The sequence below is a fragment of the Rana temporaria genome, chromosome 1 (genome assembly GCF_905171775.1).
Source record: "Rana temporaria chromosome 1, aRanTem1.1, whole genome shotgun sequence".
Classification (NCBI taxonomy): Eukaryota; Metazoa; Chordata; class Amphibia; order Anura; family Ranidae; genus Rana; species Rana temporaria.
The window spans coordinates 283,993,123-284,011,801 of record NC_053489.1 but is presented as its reverse complement, the minus strand read 5'-3'; the positions used below and the strand labels follow the sequence as shown (position 1 = coordinate 284,011,801).

The 18,679-nt window shown below is 40.8% G+C and overlaps 1 protein-coding gene across 1 annotated transcript in view; it reads right to left on the bottom strand.

The window, feature by feature from the left end:
- The window catches only part of ALDH1A1 (aldehyde dehydrogenase 1 family member A1), a 77,352-nt gene that overhangs the window by 36,390 nt on the left and 22,283 nt on the right, over positions 1–18,679 (bottom strand). The window contains exons 2-7 of the mRNA XM_040356371.1: positions 15,472–15,576; positions 13,634–13,774; positions 9,766–9,895; positions 3,767–3,828; positions 2,499–2,627; positions 537–650 (exon numbers count right to left, since the gene is read on the bottom strand). Of these exons, the coding sequence (XP_040212305.1) occupies positions 537–650; positions 2,499–2,627; positions 3,767–3,828; positions 9,766–9,895; positions 13,634–13,774; positions 15,472–15,576 (681 nt within the window). The remainder of the gene's footprint in view (positions 1–536; positions 651–2,498; positions 2,628–3,766; positions 3,829–9,765; positions 9,896–13,633; positions 13,775–15,471; positions 15,577–18,679) is intronic.

The following is an 18,679-nucleotide window of genomic DNA, read 5'->3' as shown; positions in this document are numbered from 1 at the left end:
CAGCATTTTTTCACACCTGCCTAAAACTTTTTCACAGTACTGTACAGTACGTGCTACACATGATATGCACATGCATGGTTCAGGTCAATGACTCACCAAGTATTGAAGGAATGTCATGGTAGTGCTTGAACTTGTGACTACATCCCCCACCTATATAGCCTTTTATCTTAAGCTCTTGGACAGTTGCAGGCACTGTGATTGTAGGTGGGGACCCTCCCAAAATTGCCCACAAACCCGAGTGTCAGGAAAAAAAAGAGAGCATCAGCTGCTGGGGGAGCATGGGATAAAGGTAGGTAAAAGTCTTGCTACTGGTATCCTAGGCATAAAAGAGCATTTAACTCTTGTTGTGTGGAGAGCCCCTGTGTGGGAGAATTTTTCTACAGGGGTTCTTTTCCCTAGAGTTTAGCTCTAAAATTCAATCCATTATAATAAGCTTAGTTTGATAGACAGGAGTACCCTTTGACCATGTTAGATGCACAACTGCTATTCAGTATGTTGAGAACCACCATAAAAGAAATGTAACAAAAGACAAATACCTCTGTAGAACCAGTGAAAGCAACTTTATTTACATCCATGTGATTTGATATGGCTGCTCCTGCAGTGGGTCCATATCCAGGTACGATATTCACTACACCTGGAGGAAATCCAGCCTGAAGGGATACAAAAATAAAAATAAACAATTTTCCTGGTTTGTTAAGTTGTATTGCTTTCTCTTTGATTATAATACGTATACAAATTGTAAAATATATATATATATATATATATATATATATATATTTATATTTTAATTTTAACCAGTTAAAGCAAATCAGTGATAAGAGAAATAAAGGGGTTTATTTACTAAAAATGGAGAGTGCAAAATAAGGCTCACTTCTGCATAGAAACCAATCAGCTTCCAGGTTTTGTTGCCAAAGCTTAATTGAACAAGCTGAGGTTAGAAGCTTATTGATTTATATTAAGAAATTAGCCTGATTTTGCACTCTCCAGCTTTAGTAAATAAACCCCAACGTATCTGTAGTCCTTTCCTCATACTAGTTTCCATTGATAAAAAGAAAAAAGAGTGCAGTTTTTAGATAAGTATATCTATACAGTAACACCAAAAAATAATATCATATCGTGATGTAAATAAATAACATAAACATTTTCACATATAAGTGAAAAACTTGATAGTCCTTAGTGATCTATAAGATCAAGATCTTTAAACCCAAACCAAATGTGTAAAAAATAAAGAAAAAATAGTGCAGTGCTTAGATAATTATATATATACCACCAACAACTATAGACCACTCCAACAAAGTGCTTCAATGTGTCCCACCACTAATCCAATGTACTCACCAGAAAATGATGCTGCACAAGTCATAGGCACTCTTTTTTTTCTTTTTTTTTTACACATTTTGGTTTGGGTTTAAAGATCTTGATGTATTAGGTCAGCCATAATGCAAAAGTCCAGGGCATCCACTCCCTTGCACAATTACCTGTTCCCAGCTGTCATTTTGACAGGCATCTTCCTCTCTATGCTTTAAATGATCCAGTGGCTCAAAAAGTACAAAGGCAAGTGGGCCAGTATTGCGGCCAGGCAATTTTCTTTCTCAGGCCTCGTACACACTACCGAGTTTCTCGGCAAAAACCAGCAAGAAACTTGCTGGGAGATATTTTTTTGCAGAGGAAACCGGTCGTGTGTACATTTTCGACAAGGAAACTGTCGAGAAACTCGACAAGCCAAAAAGAGAGCAAGTTCTCTATTTCCTCGACGGGAATGGAGAAACTTGCCTTGTCGAGTTCCTCGACAGCCTAACAAGGAACTCAACGAGGAAAACGATGTGTTTCGCCCGTCGAGTTCCTCGGTCGTGTGTACGAGGCTTCAGAAGGATAGCTCGAGAATGGTAGCCTCAATGTTTGTCTCAAGACACAAATCCTTCTGGTTAACAGAGGCTAACTTGCACTGGAGGCTTAAAAGATTGCACTGACCATATGCAGGCTGTATAAAAAAGGCATCGCTGGAATGAATAGGTATTTGCTTGTTTCCTTTATGGCAGGTCATGGTCTGTTCATTGCTTTAAAGGCTAGTACACAACAGAACGTATATTTGTACAAAGAGTGCAGCAAGTGTGGCTTTTAAAATTGCGCCTGCACCAAACCACATGGTACTGTGGTACCATGCTTTTTGATGGCCACACACTCGCATGCTCGTTAGATGCATTTGGGGCGCCATTAACAATTATAGGCACCTGCGCGCATCTAACAAATGATATGGTGTGAACTGGCCCTAATGTAGGCCATGGTCTGTTCAATTCTGTCTTGCTTTTCTGAAGAATGGTACATTTACCCTATAATGCAAAACTAATAAGTTTCAAAATGAATGCATAACTACGGTAATAACCAAATACAATGCAATTGTACTATTGTAATATACTGTATATGTATGTAACTAAACATGCTTTTTAAACAAAAGCAAAGATCAACCAATGTCAAATATTTGCTATTACACAAACACTCACCTCTTTTATAAGTAATCCCATGTACAGAGCTGTCAGTGGTGTTTGCTCTGCTGGCTTGATGACAACTGTATTGCCACAGCAGAGTGCAGGTGCGATTTTCCAGGCAAACATTACAAGTGGAAAATTCCACTACAAACAAAACAACAAACAATTATTAATTCTGACAATAGTTCAACCACTATATTAGATTTATTCTCCGTAACAAAATAACAGAGCAGAACACAGCAATAATCTTGTGTCTTCTTGGATGAATGACTACAGTAGATCAGACTCAGGCCCCGTACACACGACCAGTTTCCTTGGCAGAATTCAGCTTCCGACCGAGTTTCTGGCTGAATTCTGCCGAGAAACCCGGCCGTGTGTACACTTTCGGCCGAGGAAGCCGACGAGGACCTCGGCGAGGAAATAGAGAACATGTTCTCTATTTCCTCGTTGTTCTATGGGAGCTCTCGGCCCGCCGAGCTCCTCGGCGGCTTCAGGGCTGAACTGGCCGAGGAACTCGATGTGTTTGGCACGTCGAGTTCCTCGGCCGTGTGTACGGGGCCATAGAGAATAATGATGGTGTCTTTCTTAACCTTAGAATATGTTGCAGAGATTGCCATCATTGTTTAAAGTTGGCACTGGAGCATGCCCACCACAACTGGGCTCCAGTAAAACTCTATTCCTAAATAACAAATAGGCCCCGTACACACGGCCGAGGAACTCGACGTGCCAAACACATCGAGTTCCTCGGCCAGTTCAGCCCTGAAGCCGCCGAGGAGCTCGGCGGGCCGAGAGCTCCCATAGAACAACGAGGAAATAGAGAACATGTTCTCTATTTCCTCGTCGAGCTCCTCGTCGGCTTCCTCGGCGAAATTGTACACACGGCCGGGTTTCTCGGCAGAATTCAGCCAGAAACTCGGTCGGAAGCTGAATTCTGCCGAGGAAACTGGTCGTGTGTACGGGGCCTTAGCCTCTGACCTTCCAGAGTAAACATAAAGATTGAGAAGGTCACAATAGTGGTATTTGAACCATATAATATCTATATGACAAAAAACGAACTACCATATATAGTAGCTAATGTGACTGACAGGGCAAACAGTTATGAAAGGGTACAGTATAATATTCAAACAATTAAAAAATGTAGACTTTGTTTCCCCGTGCAACAGAACTTGCACCTAATAAATTCTCCTTCAGTTCCCTCTAACTGACATAACATAGGGAATGCACCCGATCACTAATTTATTACATCTGAACATTAAGCTACAGGAAATAATTTCCATACTCACAGGAATAATTTGACCACATACTCCAACTGGTTCATGTCTTGTGAAGGTGAAGTAGTCCCCATCTATAAGTAAACAATTCAACAGCTAAGCGCACAAACAAAGGAAGAATTTGGCAAATGGGAACAGACTGTCTGACTTTAAGTAAACAATTATTATTGTGTTTCCCCAAAAATTATTTTCAGTGTAGATCTTACCATGTAATGTGTAGTCTTCTCTCCCCCTGCCTGACAGGAATCCCCAGTGTGAACTGAGTTAAAATGCTTGTAAAATCCTATAATCCACTCTAATGCCCTGTACACACGATCGGTTCGTCTGATGAAAATGAACCGATGGACCGTTCTCATCGCACTATTATATTATGATACAAAATTTAAAACTAGATGTGAAGATCATGGAGAAGCAAATACTGATTGAAATCTGACTGTAAAAGTGAAATATTTTGCTTTTGAGGTACATATTCTATCTCAGGTTTGATCACTGCTGCTACACAGCTCTTTCCAGTTAACTGCTACTGCTAAAGTATGATTTGTGCCTATGGCCTTGTACTTTGGTTCCCCCTGCTGTAAATTATGGAACTTGATCAGTGTTGCGTTAGCTTAATTGGGGTTAGTCCAATAAATAATTCATTGTTTTGTTTAGTTGGCCAAGGTCATATAAGAATGCTTGTAGGCCATTATTCCTAACGCAACAACACAGTAAGTTGTTTCCTGTCACAACAACACTTTCTTGGGACCTCTCACATGTTTTGTTCAACAGCAGAAGTGGCACAGACAATGGTCCTGGTGTCTTAGGCCACACTCCTCTCAGTGTCCCCACCGTGAAATACATTGAACATTAGCATTGAACATTGAACAAGTGATCATATGCCCTATGTTGTCAGCACACTGGTGTTCACAGTGAATGGCTGTGCAAGGGGGGTTGTCAGGACAAGAGTGATCTTTGGAAGGAGAGCAGGCTCAGCTTCTAGCAGAGCTAGAGAGCTTATCACGCTGTTCTCTTATGCCTAGTGTGGTCAGTTTTAATAGAAAAGCAGAGGGACTGGCAGGAACACAGGTATTTCATACAAAGGAAGCAATACAAAGAGAAAAGGATACTTTTTCTTACAAGTACATGGTACAGCAGGCACATATCAGAAATATGAAGTGTCAGGTTTACCTATTCTTTAACATTGACTCATTAGCGAGTTGGAAGAAATCCCCCCTAAATAACCCCCATTTGGGTGTCCAGTCGCTAACAGGGGGACATCGTAAGTAACATGTTCCCCTAGAGGCAGGAAATTACTGTCTAGCTGCCACTTGATGAGCCTACATAAACCCTACAGGAGATCTCCTTTTTACTTCACAACTGCAATAACTTTTTGACCATAAGCTCCACTTTCTCCCTGATTATATACTGTATGTAGAAAACAAAGTAAATATTGACTGTGTTATGCTTGCTTTGCTTTTATAGTTTGTCACTGCAGCCAGTTGAGATTTTAAGGTCTGTGAATGCTGGTAATTTTTAAGCAGGTTTCATGGAGATAGAGCAGTCTTCTCAGGTGTGCATAGTAGTATAGTATAGTAGTATAGTGAACATGTCTTGAGTCAGTGTTGGGAAACTGGGGGCTTTCCTTTGTATCAGTGTTTTTTTTTCTGGCTTCATAGACCCTAAAGACTTCCGCTTATTATTTCTGTGTACAGTATGTTAATAAATATGTATTTGCAACTGTTAATGAAAAGACTGCCATTACCACTAAAACCAAGACCTTGGTGTAGGTTCTGGGATGTGGTGGTCAACTAAGGTATGAGGTATTCAGTCTCAGAGAACTGCCCAGTGGTTCCTAGTGAGTAGGGATGAGCTTTGTATTCGAGTCGAACTCATGTTCATCTCGAACATCGTATGTTGGATCGTTCGTCGAATTACAAATGTTTTTGGCCGTTCGCGCCAAATTCGAGTTGCGTTTCATGGCCCATAATTCACTGCGGCATCGCAGTGCATTGCTGGCTGATGATTGGCCAAGCATGCACTATGACCCGCATGCTTGGCCAATCACAGCTTGTAAAAAACGGAGAGCCATAATTGGCCAAAGCCAGGGTGGCTTTGGCCAATTATGGCTCAGGGGGTTTAGTACACGCCCCACACTATAAAAGGCCGCCTGCAGGTCGGTCTTGTGTAGTGTGTTGAGGTGGTTAAAAGAGAGAAGACAGAGATAGAGAGTGTCATTTTTAGTAGGTAGATAGAGCAGGCAGACAGGCAGGCTAGTCAGTTAAAGTTACAGTGTGTAGAGGATATATATGCATCCCAGGTGTTGTACATATATTTATACACTGTATAGTTTAGCTAGATCTGCGCTTCCTAATTTACTGGCAGGCATGTAGTTGTGCTAGCTGCAGTATTCTCATGTGGTGTACTGCCTGTGTCCTCTGCAGTGTGCACCTAAAGCTATGTGGTGTGTGTACTGCCCGTGTCCTCTGCAGTGTGCACCTAAAGCTACATGGTGTGTACTGCCTGTGTCCGCTGCAGTATGCACTCAAAGCTACGTGGTGTGTGTACTGCCCGTGTCCTCTACAGTGTGCACCTAAAGCTACGTGGTGTGTACTGCCTGTGTCCTCTGCAGTGTGCACCTAAAGTAAGGTGACCAGATTTTTAAAATTAAATCTGGGGACATATTTTTTTTACTAGTAATGGCGACAGTCAGTGACTCTCTGCCCATCCCCGCAGCCACCCGCCTCACAGCCTGTCAAGTCTTACTCTCTGGGCCCTGGCTACTACTGGGTGGGGTGCGGAGGAAGATCACTCCTCCAGGGAAGGTAAGGAGATAAGCAGGCAGGCAGCAGGCCGGGACTTGAGCCAAGGCAGAAGAACATGTGAGCGGAGCTGAATGGGCATTCATCTGAAAATGAAGAAATATTCCCTCTGCTTCGACCAGCACATGATCATCAGAAAGGGGCACAGGTAATGAAAAAAATACCCCCCCCCCCTAAGCTAGTAGGAGCGGCAGAGCGGGGGGTGTAATTCAGAATTATTATTTTTTTTATTCTGCACTGACTGTCTTTGAAATTGCCCCAGCCCCTGTTCAAATCCAATCCAGGAACAAGACTGGGGACAGACTTGGTCTGGGGACAGTGTCCTCAATCCAGGGACTGTCCCCTGAAACCGGGGATGTCTGGTCACCCTAACCTAAAGGTACGTGGTGTGTACTGCCTGTGTCCTCTGCAGTGTGCACCTAAAGCTACGTGGTGTGTGTACTGCCCGTGTCCTCTGCGGTGTGCACCTAAAGCTACGTGGTGTGTGTACTATCTGTGTCTGTGCTATTTTTCTCAATGATTTTCATCCATATTGCAGGGGCCAGACATTAAATTAAAGGGTTTGTAAAGGATTTTTTTTTATCTTAATAGCTTCCTTTACCTTAATGCAGTGCTGTTTTCATGTCCTCACTGTTCATTTTTGTTCTAAAGTTGCTGTAATTCTTCTCTGATCTCCACACTTCCTGGTTGTCTGTTTCCTGATAACCACAGTGCTGGGAGCTTTCTCTCTGTGGTCACTAATCAAGGCGGTGTGATTACTGTGTGTCTAAAACCCCACAGCACCTCCAGTTTAGTTTTCCAAACCATCACTGCTCTGTGGCTCTGTATGCTCTGTACAGCAGAGAGGCAGGAAACAACATGCAAAAACGAAACTAGAAACTACAGGTACATTATATGATTGATTTTTATCTATTTTTAATCGTTTTTAAAAGGAATCAGTTTACTATTATGTCTCTATACCCTGTAAACAGTCATTTCAGCATAAAAACATTTTTATTTACAACTCCTTTAACCACTTAAGGACCGCCTCCAGCACATATACGTCGGCAGAATGGCACAGCTGGGCACAAGCATGTACAGGTACGTCCTCTTTAAGTGCCCAGCCGTGACCGCGTGACCCGATCCCCGCTGGAGTCCCGCAATCGGTCCCCGGAGCTGAAGAACGGGGAGAGCTGTGTGTAAACACAGCTTCCCCATTCTTCACTGTGGCGCCGTCATTGATCGTGTGTTCCCTTTTATAGGGAAACACAATCAATGACGTCACACCTACAGCCACACACCCCTACAGTTAGAAACACAAATGAGGTCACACTTAACCCCTTCAGCGCCCCCTTGTGGTTAACTCCCAAACTGCAATTGTAATTTTTTACAGTAAACAATGCATTTTTAATGCATTTTTTTCTGTGAAAATGACAATGGTCCCAAAAATGTGTTAAAATTGTCCGAAGTGTCCGCCATAATGTCGCAGTCACGAAAAAAATCGCTGATCGCCGCCATTAGTAGTAAAAAAAAAATAATCAATAAAAATGCAATAAAACTATCCCCTATTTTGTAAACGCTATTAATTTTGCGCAAACCAATCGATAAACGCTTATTGCAAATTTGTTTACCAAAAATAGGTAGAAGAATACGTATCGGCCTAAACGGAGGGAAAAAAATATTTTTTATATATTTTTGGGGGATATTTATTATAGAAAAAAGTAAAAAATATTGCATTTTTTTCAAAATTGTCGCTCTATTTTTGTTTATAGCGCACAGAATAAAAACCGCAGAGGTGATCAAATACCACCAAAAGAAAGCTCTATTTGTGGGAAAAAAAGGACGCCAATTTTGTTTGGGAGCCACGTCGCACGACCGTGCAATTGTCAGTTAAAGCGTCGCAGTGCCGAATCGCAAAAACTGGCCAGGTCCTTTAGCTGCCTAAAGGTCCGGGTCTTAAGTGGTTAAAGCCGCAAGCAGTTTTAAATTTCTTTTTTCTTATAGTAATCTCATTTTGTCCAGGGACAGTTCTAAACATGTGCCACTTCACAGGCAAACTATAGACACCCAGCAGGTACGATATTTCAAGGAATTTTTCATTTTTTTTTCTCACTTTAAGCATCATTAAAATCACTGCTCCAGAAAAAACGACAGTTTTTATAACTTTTTTTCCATTGATACATGTTCCCTGGGGCAAGACCTGGGTTCTCAAAGACGTTTTCCGACAATAACTTGCATATTAGGCTTTAAAATGAGCACTTTTGAATTTGAACGTTCGAGTCCCATAGACGTCAAAGGGGTCCTAAATGTTTGCGCGAACGGTCGGTCCGTTCGAAGGTCCTGGTGCAAACCGAACTGGGGGGTGTTTGGCTCATCCCTACTAGTGGGGCTCAGGATGTCCACCACAAAAGAGAAGAGAAAGTCTTTAAAGTGTCGTAAATTGGTTAAAAAAAATGGAAATTGTCTCAAAGAAACAAATGGTTCCATCAAAGATAAAAATAGAAATGGCTAATTACTTACATCTTTTGAGGCTGCGGTTACCTTAGGGGGTGGGAACACACAACCTTCCAAGTACACGGGTGGAGAAAAACCTGTCTCTACGCAGGATGAGGGTGGTCGCTCTTAATGCCATGGAGGTCTCAATCCTGAGTCCTATGCAGGGTTCTCAGGTGGGTGTGCAAAATCATTGACATCAGAGAGAAAGAACCCCGTGTGTAGTCAATGTGGTACTGTCATTCGTGTTGGCTAGACATTGTGCCTGCTGGATCTCTAGAAGGCTTCTAGAGACCCAGAGTGCATGACAGTACCACACAGGACTCAACATATGACAAAGGCACCTCTGCCAATCTGACCACTGACAGGCTTTTTTAGCAGACTCTTTCTGAACTCATAGACCTTGGTGAGGTCCTGTTTATGGTTTTCTGTGAAAAAATAGGGAGTGTTGAAACAGGTGGGCCTGTACATCTACTATACCTGTGTCACAGAACCTGAAAATCAGAGGTGTTAAAATTGTGGTATCTCAGCTTCTTAGGAGAGCTCCCTTCTAACGTTTGAATTTTGTTTTATTGTGTGAATATCTTGGCCAGATAATATTTTTTAACATTCAAATACAATAGAAAGATCATTAATGAGATGGTTGCTCGTTCAAGCCCGATCATTCATGTTATTGGTTTACTATAAGACAGCAACAATGATAATAGTACTGACATATTAAATTCATGTGTTAGAACATACCCATTGGTATGGTGCGACCATGGTTTTTGTCTGCCCAGCCTGCACAGTAACGTAGAGATTTCACAGCTCCCGGAATGTCAGCCAGGTAGGATGCAGCAAATGGTTTTCCTGCATCTATGGATTCCATAGTCTGGGAAAAACATGCACACCATAAGTATATTATATCTACCAAATACATACTGCTGATTAACAAGCTAAAAAACAACAACATTATTTTTAAACTTTAGTAGTATTGCAGTTACATAAACATGTATGTATGTATTTATGAATTTTAATAACTGCACAATTTCAAAATTGCATTGACTGCAACTCAAATTCTTTTCTCTTAAGGAATGGTAAAAGTGTAGAATGGGTGTGACAGTACAGTACTTAACAGAAACTTGTATTGTGGATGCCTGGTTCACACTGGTACGGTTTGAGATGCGATTTGAGATGTCAAATTGCATCTCAAATCGGCGGCATTTGGCGGCAATTGTCGGCAATAGCACCATCCTAATCTGTGCGACGCCGCATCTGCGGCGCTGCACCGATTTAAAAAAGTAGTTCCTGTACTACTTTTTGCGATTTACATTGACATCTGTGGAGAAACCTGCACAGATGTCTCAGCCAAAATCGGGACTGCCAGCGGGAGTGAAATCGTGCGAGTTCAGCTGAACTTGCTCGTCTTCACTCCCGCAGCCCAGTGTGAACCTGGGCGGAAACCAGCTTTACAAATAAGCAGAGTAGGCCAAGGCAAAGTAGCAGAATTTCTTTGTATGGTATATAAATAAATAAATTGTATGTGAACTTGTTTACAATAATCTAGACCAGTTTAGGACCAGCAGAACAGGAAAATGCTCTGTGTAATAGAATTTGTGTGTCAAAGGGCTCCAGTGATGGATTTCTTGCCTTGGGTGAATGCAAAGTATTGTATACCATGGTACCGGAAAGAGTCATAAAGTGCATACAATATAATAAAAGTTGATAGTCATAAAATAGTACTTTTTTCCAACTGGTAAAGATCTGTTGACCTTATTGTTATCCTCCAGGCCGGATTTACCGGCTCCTACCCCGCTCTCCATCATGACAGTTCCAGGTGATGGAGAAGGAGCACGAAAGGAGAGAGAAACACGGTGGGATACACGGCGGGATACACGGCGGGATACACGGAGGGTTACATGGAGGGATACACGGAGGGAGAGAGAAACACGGCGGGGGACACGGGGGAGAAGGAAACACAGAGGGGGACACGGAGGAGAAGGAAAAACCGAGGGGGACACGGAGGAGAAGGAAACACCGAGGGGGACATGGAGGAAGAGAGACTGCAACAAAACGGAGGGGGGCTGGAGGAGGACACGGGACAGTCAGCGGTGATCGTGCGAGCAGTCATTATCGGCAATTTTTAAGCTGTTTCGGCATGTCCCCAAAACAGCTGTTTTCGGCCGATATATCGGTGCATCCCTAGTAACCATATTGCTACCCATAACGATGCCTCTTTTCTCTTTTATACTCTGTAGCCCCTGCTGGATTTTGCTTATAATCCTCTATAGAGGCTGCTGTTTGTGGATGGACATTTTATGGTTACACAACCTGGTCACATTGCTATAATCTTTTTTTATGGACTATAAACAGATGGATTTATGAATAAGTGGAAAGAATCATCTGAGTTTCCATTATTTCTTATGGGAAAATTTGCTTTGATATACAAGTGCTTTTGGATTACAAGCATGCTTCTGGAATGAATTATGCTCGCAATCCAAGGTTTTACTGTAATAGACAAGCAACATGGGAAATATGGGCATGGTGGTGTACTGTTTTACCATGTGTAACTCTGCATCAGGCTCCGTGATGTACTATGTTTTATTTTATGACTGTGTAAATAAACACTATCAACTTTTATTATACTGTAGGCACTTCTTGACTCTTTCTGGTACCGTAAACGTCCCTTAGGCGAGGTACACACAAGCCGATTGTTGGGAGACAACGGCCGGTTAAAAGGAAAACGGCCAACATTCAGACGACATTCATCTGTAGCATGTACCCGGGTTTACTCTTTCACTCCTATATATTGTTTATACTCAGGATGTTGGTACCAATATACACATTGGACAGTCCCAGGTCCATATACACTTTTTTGGTAATCACTAAGAAAATCAAGAAAAAATAGTTCCCTATTTATTTGCAAGCTCTAGATTCCCTAACGCCACACTCAGCTATTCTTTTCTATTTGGATACATAAAAGACATGACAGACATAGGCCTAATCACAAAGAAGATTAGAAATTATCCAAATTTCATGCCTGTTTATTTGCATGCTTCCAATACCATCTCCCAGACTACCCATCCTTATGTACACTAACCATACCATGTTATAAAAAAAAAGAGAAGGTGTGCAACTTACAACACCAATATTTCTACCTTCTCTAATGCTATTATCTCCATATAAAAACAATGATCCAGAAAAATGGGGTTGAACTTTACCCATAGCACTGCAGAACAACCACATTTTACATAAAATATATACATTTTTGTTATTATAAAAGCGCACATGTATAAAAGAATGCGCATGCATGCATACTCAGTGTACAGGCTTGCATGACGCACCACAGTATCCAAAGAATGACTCATGACAAGTGTCCGATAGGGAATATAAGAACCAAAATACAGTTTTAATAAATCGATACATTGTATGGACAAGTCCTCCTCTTCAGAACTGAGTACAGATGAATATGAATATGTTGATAAATCTCACACATGCAGTGGCCCAGTATTTACACAGAGCATGCCTTTACATTGAAGACATTCATTATAACAATTTGAAACTGTCCCTTATAATATAGCTTTTGTAAAAGGAAAAAAGTGTTGTATAGGCTCCCTTTGGAAGCCGGGGCACCAGATAATTTCAGCTTGCAGGCCAGCTTGTCTTAGGGTATGATGTCAGGACAAATATCCAGTCCCTTATCACTGCCACCTCACCTAGGTCAACACTCTCTTAAGGAAGGCAGAAGTCATATATGACTTGATTTTTTTCCTGACATTATATTTTCTATGACAAGCTAGTCCTTGTGCTTTTGTTATGGATGTTAACGACCAAACTAAGACCCCATTCACACCTTCGCGTTTTGTCGCATGTAGCGTGACGCGAACAAACGCCAGAGGGACGAAAAGCAATGAAAGTCAATGGGGATGGTTCACATCTGCACGCTGATGCGCCTGACGCGCATCGCCTGTAGTCAAAAGAAGTTCCGGACCCTTTTTTGTCGCGCAATACGCGCGATATGCGCGTATTTGAGCGTTTTTGGTTTTCCATTGAAATCAATGTAAAACGCCAGATACGCGCGTATTGCGCGACAACAAGCGTTTGCTACGGGCGTTTCGTCAATAGAACTTGTCGCCCATGCAGAAGATTAAAAAAATCGACCAACATAGCAACAAGTGATGAAAAGATGATAGTTTTTCCTATTGGCTAAAAAAAAAACGTCTAAGTACAAAAACGTCGGACAACGCTGTATGCAAACGCACATATTAGCATGAATACGCGCGAAAAAAACGCCAAAAAAAAACGCCGGAAAACGCCGCTATTGCCTACGCCTAGGTGTGAATGCAGCCTTAAGAAGTGTTAATATATATGCCAGATATACACTACAGTATGTATAATTTCAAAATAGTCCTAACAGGAATGGGAAAAAAAATAAGCGTGAAACTGTAAATTATGTCCTAAATACAAATTTTACATTTTTGTTAGGTGTCATTTTTCTTTGTTTGTTGCATAACAACAATGTTACCGAGGCTGATTTATAAAACGTGGTGGGAAAAAAAATATGGAAAAAAGTTAGGCAGTTGCCAAAAATCTCATATGAAACTGGTTGTAAAGGCAGAAATGTACTTACACTTAGAATCAAGCTATCACGTTCTATGAGATCAGCTAATTTATTCAAAAGTTTTCCCCTTTCAGAAGCATCCATCGTGCGCCATGGTGACCCAATCGCAAATGCTGCTCTTGCAGCCTTTACTGCTTTATCTACATCTGCCTGGAATCAAAAACAGTGTTCATTCATATAGAATACATTTAGCAAAGAACTATCTTTGTACTAAAACATGACTGTAGGCATGCATTTATTTGCTAAGGAACAGTGTAATACATGTTCATACATTGTATTTTTTTGCTATTTTTTTTTCGAAAGAGCACTCATGTATACTTTGAAATATAATTTTAAGTGATCTGTACCAAATCCTGCAATTTTCTGGAAAACATGAAATATTTATGATTTATGATTGTAATTCACCATTCGCCATATAAGATAAGGGATTATACCTGAGTGGATGTCATAGGTTGCTGCGTGTGTCATTACTAAACGAAAGTGCAGAATATGTACATTTATTATGAAAGCTTATTCACCGATATTATGTTCAACAGATTTAAAGAGGAGCACAGATGACAATTAGGAAGCCATAGTGGGTCAAGGGTGGTTGTAATTGGGGATGGGCAGTAGAATTCCGCACCTTGTTTAAAAGGAATGTACTGTAATGTACTGTAAGTAATGTGTATAAGTTAGATAAATATGACATCTGGCTTAGTCTGAGGTTCGAATCAGACAAACAAAGTCACAAGGTAAGCAATGCCCACTGTGATGTCCCTTTGGATAACTCATTATGCTCTTGGATTCCTTTGTCATTTATTAAAAGTTTATTTATAAAATCAAGAATATATATATATATATATATATATATATATATATATATATATATATATATATATATATATATATATATATATATATATATATATATATATATATGTATTTATTGTCAGACAGATAAAAAAAACATAAAAATGATCAGGAACATTTTCAGGAAAATTTTTTAAAACAATAGCATTGACTCCAAAACATTACAGTTGAGAAAAAAAGGACCAGATCCACAGCCAGCGGGCGCAACTTAAATATTCCGATTTAAGTTACACCGCCGCAAAATTTCTACCTAAGTGCCCGATCCACAAAGCACTTACCTAGAAATTTGCAGCGGTGTAACTTAAATCCGTCCGGCGCAAGGCGTGCCCAATCTAATGGGGCGAGTCCCATTTAAATTAGGCGCGCTCCCGCGCGGGACGTACTGCACATGCTCCCGACGCTATTTTCCCGACGTGCTTTGCGTTACGTTGCGCCGAGTTTTGTGAATCGCGACGGGTAAAAAAGAGATGCGGCGGGAAATTTTTTTTTTAAAAAGAAATTTGACAGCGACGCGGGAAAGACAGGTATACTTTTACATGGTGTACTAACTTTACACTTTGTAAAAGCAGCCCTATCTTTGCGACGGCAAACTAACACTTACGGAGACTTAACGAAGGGAAAAACCTTTGTGGATCTCCGTAAGTGCTAATTTGCATACCCGAAGCGGAATTTCGACGAGAAATGCCCCCAGCGGCGGCCGCGGTACTGCATCCTAAGATCCGACAGTGTAAAACTATTACACCTGCCGGATCTTAGGAATATCTATGCGTAACTGATTCTATGAATCAGCCGCATAGATAGAAACATGGATACGACGGCGTATCAGCAGATACGCCTGTGTATCCCTTTTGTGGATCTGGCCCAAAGTGTGCAAAATGGTTCCTTTATAGCTTTAGGTAACTGGATTATTGGTTTCACTGTGGGAAAAATAAATACAAATCTGAGCTTTATAGATTTTAGCCACATTAAAAGAAGAGCTATACAAACTGTATCCTTACCTTATCTCCTTCTTCCACGTCACATATTTTTTCTTCTGTAGCAGGGTTAATGACAGGGAACTTTTTACCACTGACTGAATTATGCCATTCATTGTTTATAAATATCTGGGGAGAAAAGATACAAATTTGATACTGTGAAATCACTTGCATATTTTGGCTAGTAATATACTGAATACAGTGAGGGAAAAAGTATTTGATCCTCTGTTGATTTTGTATGTTTGCCCACTGACAAAAAATTATCAGTCTATAATTTTAATGGTAGGTTAATTTTAACAGTGAGATACAGAATAACAACAAATATATCCGGAAAACACATTTAAAAATAGTTATAAATTGATTTGCATTTTAATGAGTGAAATAAGTATTTGACCCCTTCGCAAAACATGACTAAGTAAAGGGCAAGGGCAAAACCCTTGATGGAAATCACAGAGTTCAGATGTCTCTTGTAGCAACCAGGTTTGCACAAATCTCTTCTTTGCAGATCCTTTCCAAGTCATTAAGGTTTTGAGGCTGGTTTGAAAACTTGAACCTTCAGCTCCCTCCACATATTTTCTATGGGATTAAATTTTGGAGACCTTAATGTGCTTCTTCTTAAACTACTCCTTTGTTGCCTTGGCCATGTGTTTTGGGTCATTGTCATGCTGGAATACCCATCCTTTTCAATGCCCTGGCTGAGGGAAGGCAGTTCTCATCCAAGATTTGACAGTACACGGCCCCGTCCATTGTCCCTTTGATGCAATGAAATTGTCCTGTCCCCTTAGCAAAAAAAAAACACCCTCAAAGCATAATGTTTCCATCTCTGTGTTTGAATGTGGGGATGGTGTTCTTTGGGTCATAGGCAGCATTCCTCCTCCTCTAAACACAGCAAGTTGAGTTGATGCCAAAGAGCTTGATTTTGGTCTCATATGACCACAAAATATTCATCACCAAGCTCACCAAGCTGCTTAGCGATGATCTTGTAGCCCATTCCAGCCTTGTGTAGGTCATAATCTTGTCCTTAATATGCTTGGACAGCTCTTTGGTCTTGGCCATGGTGGAGAGATTGGGATCTGATTGATTGACTGATTGCTTCTGTGGACAGGTGTCTTTTTTACAGGTAACAAGCTGAGATTAGGAGCACTCCCTTTAGGAGAATGCTCCTAATCTCAGCTTGTTACCTTTAAAGAAGACATCTAGGATCCAGAAATCTTGCTTATTGATAGGGGATCAAATACTTATTTCACTCAATAAAATGCAAATAAATTTGAAACTTTTTTGAAATGCATTTTTCTGGTTATTTCTGTTGTTATTCAGCCTCTCAGGCCTCGTATACACGACCGGTTTTCTCGGCAAAAACCAGCAAGAAAACTGCTGGCAGAGCTTTCTTGCCGAGAAAACCTTTCGTGTGTACGAGGCTTTCAGGTTTCTCGTCGGGAAATCTGGCCAGAGTCTCGACGAGAAAAATAGGGAACCTGCGCTCTTTTTTCTCGTCGAGATTCTTGTCGGCCTGTTTCCCGACAAGAAACCCCAGAGTGTGTATACTTACCTGTCGCCATGGAAACCCGCGCATGCTCGAAATGACTTTGACGCAGACGCGGTAGCTTCCACAGCAATGGTAGGGTGAAGCAAGATGGCGGTGACGGCATCGAATGTGACGAGCGCATGCTCGTCGTACGCGATGACGTCACCGCGTTCTTGCCTTTCAAGAGAACCGCGGTTCTTTTGAAAGGTCAGTGTGTACACTCGAGCGGCAAGAGATTCTTGCCAAGAATCTCATCAGGAAAAACAACGTTTTTTTTCCTGATGAGATTCTTGCCCGTGTGTACGAGGCCTCACTGTTAAAATAAGCCTATATTTAAAGAGAGAGAGAGAAACAGGGGTTAATTTACTAAAGTTGAAAAGTGTGAAATCTAGTGCAGCTCTACATAGAAACCAATCTGCTTGTAGGTTCTAATGCCAAAGCTTATTTGAATAAGCTGAAGTTAGAAACAGCTACCATGCACAGCTGCAGAAGATGCTGAGTGCTCCAGTTTTAGTAAATCTCCCCCACCGTATATCAAAGCAAATAATTATAATAATTACATTTTGCTACATGTACCTTGGCGATGTGAAGGTTTGATGCATGTAATGTAAACTTTTACTATTTTCACAACTCCAGTAGTGAAAACCCTACACCAGAATGAATACCGATGGATATGTATTCACAAACTGAATATTTAAATACATTTTATTAAATTTTCTCATTACTTGTGGTATGAAAATTTGTTGTAAATGTTATCATTTATAATTGAATAATTGAAAAATTTATAATTGTAAGTAAAACTTTATTTTTGCATTTTACATTGTAAAATAGTGTGTGAAAAGTATATAGGTAATCCCTGTCAGTTTTTTTTTATTGCTGTCTATGGTGACCACAGTCCCTGTCACTGATGGCGATGACAAATCTCCAATTGTGTCTCTGGTGTAAGAATAGAGGGGATACTGTCTAGCAATTGTCAGAAGATTGGATTTTTCCTGGTTTTGGAGAGATTTCTACTTATTTTCTGGGTTTTTTTTGGAGCAGGAAGTATAAGCAAATCTCCCTGATGGTGACATAGACAACAGTAAAAACATGACAGAAGTTCTAATCCTTCCAATGCTTTAGAAAAACAGTTTGAGCTGTAGGTTTTCAGGTTTGTTTACTGCATACATAATTCCTCCTTATAGTACAGGGTGGGCCATTTATATGGATACACCTTAATAAAATGGGAATGGTTGGTGATATTAACTTCCTGTTTGTGGCACATTAGTACATGTGACTAAATGGGTGGTGACCATGGCAGCCATTTTGAAGTCGGACATTTTGAATCCAACTTTTGTTTTTTCAATAGGAAGAGGGTCATGTGACACATCAAACTTATTGGGAATTTCACAAGAAAAACAATGGTGTGATTGGTTTCAATGTAACTTTATTCTTTCATTAGTTATTTACAAGTTTCTGACCACTTATAAAATGTGTTCAATGTGATCTCCAGTGACATGCTCTTGCTGAATGAAGCTAGGTAAAATAGCGGTGTTTTACCGCAAATTTACCGCGATTTTAACGCTCTGCTATAGGCGTATCCAGTGTGAAAGGGGTCTAATGAAGAAACATCAGTGGCGGTCCTAGCTTCATTCATCAAGAGCCTACAGCGTAGCACTCACCGCATGTCACTGGAGAGCACATTGAACACATTTTATAAGTGGTCAG